Here is a 4,340-nt window from a genome sequence, read left to right on the forward strand (position 1 = left end):
ATATAATGAAACAAATCTAACATATCGAGTATATAATATTGTAATAAGAGCAAATGTATTGTTATATTATGTTATGGATGTTTCTTAGATATGTGTTGTGTTAACATAAATTTAATTTGGAGATACTTTATAATCATATTTTAGGTAACATCTGTTTTCCCCACCACGACAAAATAAAAGTCGACTGCAATATTCGACTGCTCAGTGCCATAATTGGGTGCAAGTGCAATAGCTGCCATGTGTAGACGAGTACAACTAATGTAAATTGTCAAATGTTCACAGCGCAGCTATTGCACTTACCCACTTCAGGCACTGAGCAGTCGTATTGCTATTTTGAATTAGTTTTAACGTTAAGCAACATAGGCTTTGTCTGTAAACTGTCATGATTTTCTGAGGTAAATGATGCAGTTAATATCTTTTGGCATGCTAAAATTTAGTTCAACATAATGTTACACGTTGCTTATAATTCAAAAACATAAAAGAATCACTTTCGCTAAAAATATGATAATTTTCGTGGTGAGGCTGTGTACTGCAATCAGTCAAGTTAGCTCAAGCTCGGTATGGACCCACGGCGCATAACCGACCCCAGGGATTTTGGAGAGTCAGTCATATCCACATGGGAAATGAAATCAGGTTGTCTGCAAAATTGCCGACCCTGGGTGCGCTTTTACACAATTGGTGCTCAAAAATCCCATACAAAAGACTGTAAATAAATTGCCATGTTAGGCCATTCTCCCTCACTTGTTTTTCCCAGTCAAAATAAATCTTCTTTTTTTGCCCCAAACAGCTTTTACATACATTGTAGCAATTTTCACCAACTTCTCTTCACTTTCGGCCAAACATAAATACTTTTAATAAGTACTAATAATCCCAAAACGGCATATCTGGGTTTGGTCGGGCCCGAAGAACAGGTTTTTTTCTTCTCCTAAAAATAATCATCGGAATGAAGCTGAAAGGCCCATTCAGTGATCCCAGCGCAAGTGTAAGAAAATAATTAAAATTGGGCAAAAAACGGAAAAATAGCAGTATTGACGAAGTTGAAGGCCCATTCAAATACTGTATATTCATGTAAATGCCATATTTTGTAATGCATACCGGTAGCTTTCGGCTGAACCACAAGCAGGCTATGTTAGCACATCTATGATAATGACAAAGGTACCAAAATCTGAATTTTAATGTGCAAATCACTGAATGGGCCTTTAAGCTTGATTCACCATGCATTAAGAATGCATGGTGAATCAACAAAGCAAAATTACTTCATAAAACTATGTATGGTGATTATAGCTTATTTATTGTATACATTAGTTTCTTAAGTACAATATAAAATTAACAATACTCTTATTCATTGTTAGCGAAATGTAACTTTGGGATTTCTGAGGCATTATGAAATCAATAGTTAAATAAACTATAATCAAATACTACAAAAATTAAAAAGAGTTTTCATTCATGGTAAGGGTAGTGTTAATTGACAGCAACATCCAAATTCGTCAAGTGATAGACCAATGTCGTTATAAATGACGTAACCTCAAACTTTTACTGTGTTGCCAGGTCTTTGAGCCACTGTATTTAGAACAATGCTATACATAAAGTTGCTACATAGACCAGCTTAAAATGAGGGAGGTACCACTAAGAAAAGTAGAAATTCATGCTTCAAAACGCAACCGTGTCACGAATAAAACCAATAACGATGAAACGCAAGCAGTAATGAATCTGAGAGTGCGCAAATTGTCTGAACACATTTTAAATGGAAATTTGCTGCTTCGATGATGTAACGATGAGATTAGGGTTGATAAACGTTTGCCTACGAATACGCACACGCACAAACCTCTTATAAAAATACAGATAGCAAAATAATTAAGGTACCAGCTATGTTTGCCCATGTATATCCTCAACAATCAGCCATTACCTGCGCCCTTGTAAGACCTCAATTGTTGCGTACAAATCACGAGGGCTTCAAACAGAGCAATCTGCAACATTTGAATTTGCATTATCTTTGGTATATTAGATCACAGTGTCTTATTTTCTTGACCAATTTCAAGAAATGAGGTCTTAAATGCGAGCTAAAAATAAACGATTGACTGGGCGCTAATTATGACATATCTTTGTTTAAGATACATGGATGAAAATAACTGCTACTTTGATTATTTTCCGGTCTGTATTTTTTACAGTGATTTTGGCTACTGAAGTTTTTCTTCGCCCTTTTATCAACAACATTGTGCATGCAAGACCGTAATATAATGTCAGTCGTAGTCGAGGAATCAAGAACATGTCCCGTGTGCTCCCTCCCCCTCAATTGGCGTAGATTCACATGGAGCCATTTCTGCAATGTTATGCAAATGAATGTTTATGACCAAATTTAGGCTAATATCTGACGTGCATTTGTTCCGTTCGATGTTCATATTTAAAAAAAAAATAGAGCAAAACAATACAAAAACAAAAAACAAAAACAAACAAACAAAACAAAAAAATAAAACAACAACAACCGTTTTGTCTTATAGAATAGCGTGTCATTATTAACTAAATTATAACATTGAGGGCGCTGTTTATTCTAATCATAATTTACATATATACAGGTGATTAAGACGTTAAAACTGCTCATTTACTAATGAGATGAAGAACACGAATCAAACGTTGAATCAAACGAAAAACTAAAATAAAAAATAATTTTCATTCAAAGTAAATAACGTCCTCAATTTCTACAAAATCATTCATTTAATATATGAATATGTAGATTGATATGTAAATGGAGAACTATTGATATGTAAATGGAGAAATATTAGCATCATAAATAACGCAAAAACGTTATTTTCACCAGGCATCATCAAGACCCTTCTCATGAACGACAGCACGCTTGAATCTAGGACGGACTTGAGCCCCTCACAGATCACCGACTTGCTTAGTACGTGCTTAAAAACCACATTCTTTGTGTACGAAGGCAACTTTTACATTCAATCTGAAGGTGCCGCGATGGGTTCCCCGTGAGTCCAATCATAGCGAACTTGTTTATGGAAGCATTCGAGGAGAAAGCCCTTTCGTCGTTTAGCAATCCACCCCAATACTGGGGAAGATATGTGGATGACACCATGGTTATCATTCAAAAATCGGACCTCGACAGCTTCACTGCGCATTTGAATTCCATCCACGATGCCATCAAATTCACCATTGAACACGAACTGAACAACCGCATCGCTATGCTGGACACTCTCATCACCCGAGCACCGAATGGCAAGTTGAGCTTTAGTGTGTACAGAAAAAGTACACACACGGATCAGTACCTGAGTTTTGTTAGCCACTAACCTCTTGAGCACAAACTCGGGGTCATTCGTACTCTTACTCACAGGGCTAAAACCCTTTCGTCTGATCAAGCTAGTCTGGACACTGAATTACAACAGCGTTCTTTATCCATTTGTGGATACACCAAATGGGCTTGGAACACACCGCACAGCAAGAAAGTCTCACCTAAACCCAAACGCCGCACTGATAATCCCCCTAAAGGACATATCACCCTCCCGTACGTGCAAGGGGTGTCGGAAGCCATCAACCGTACAATTAGACAAGCGGGTATGACAGTACATTCCAAACCTGCAAACATCATCCGCAGCATGCTTGTGTCACCGAAAGACAAACCCCAGAAACTTGAGCGGACAGGATCTATATATCAGATCAAGTGCGGTGACTGTCCTTCCACCTACGTTGGGCAATCGGAAAGAGCACTAAGTAAACGCATTTCAGAGCACAAGCGTGAGTCCTCCCCCGTCGGTGCACACATGAAGTCACACAAACATTCATTTGACCCCAAGGAGGTCCATATTCTGGACACTGAACAAAGATGGTATCAGAGAGGTGTGAAGGAGTCTATTTACATAGCTACCAACAACCCAGACCCCAATCAAGACAGAGGCCGCCACCGCCTCCCCAAGACCTACGGAAGGCTTCTTGAGTCACATAGATCGATATCACAAGATCGATCACGCGTCTCCAGTACCGCTAACGTCTACCAGCAGTCACAACAGCTGAAGAAGAGAACTCGGATGAGTCACGAAAATGTCTGAGTGAGTTTTCATTTTGCTTGTGTGAATTAGGTTAAAAGTTCCAAATAATTATGCAAAAACGTGAATTTGATAACTATAATTTTCAATACTCGAATGTAAGTTCATATGTGCTGGTAATAAACAATTTCCAAAAGTTTAAACTGACTTTCAGCACAAAAATTCACTAACCTTGAATTTTCAATGTGTGACACACATCTTCATCAGAAGAAGTCCTAAGATGTTGTGATGGACTTGCCCATTTGTTGACCATTGGCGACTTTTGGTCGAATGAGGGCGTTGTATAAGGTT

The 4,340-nt window shown here is 38.1% G+C and overlaps 1 protein-coding gene across 1 annotated transcript; it reads left to right on the forward strand.

Moving 5' to 3' along the window:
* The first annotated feature begins 3,083 nt into the window (after window positions 1–3,083).
* Window positions 3,084–4,052, forward strand: LOC140143680 (uncharacterized). Its single transcript, XM_072165501.1, has 2 exons — window positions 3,084–3,225; window positions 3,367–4,052. Exons 1-2 carry the CDS (start codon window positions 3,084–3,086, stop codon window positions 4,050–4,052), a joined length of 828 nt encoding a protein of 275 aa, XP_072021602.1.
* The last annotated feature ends 288 nt before the right edge of the window (window positions 4,053–4,340 follow it).

The sequence above is a fragment of the Amphiura filiformis genome, chromosome 2 (genome assembly GCF_039555335.1).
Source record: "Amphiura filiformis chromosome 2, Afil_fr2py, whole genome shotgun sequence".
NCBI classification, from domain to species: domain Eukaryota; kingdom Metazoa; phylum Echinodermata; class Ophiuroidea; order Amphilepidida; family Amphiuridae; genus Amphiura; species Amphiura filiformis.

Bases quoted from the DNA above. Each gene is read 5' to 3' on its own strand.
- LOC140143680 (XM_072165501.1), top strand. From the start codon at position 3,084: ATGGTTATCATTCAAAAATCGGACCTCGACAGCTTCACTGCGCATTTG. The intron at 3,226-3,366 runs GCAAGTTGAGCT...CGTCTGATCAAG, and splicing joins CATCACCCGAGCACCGAATG to CTAGTCTGGACACTGAATTA.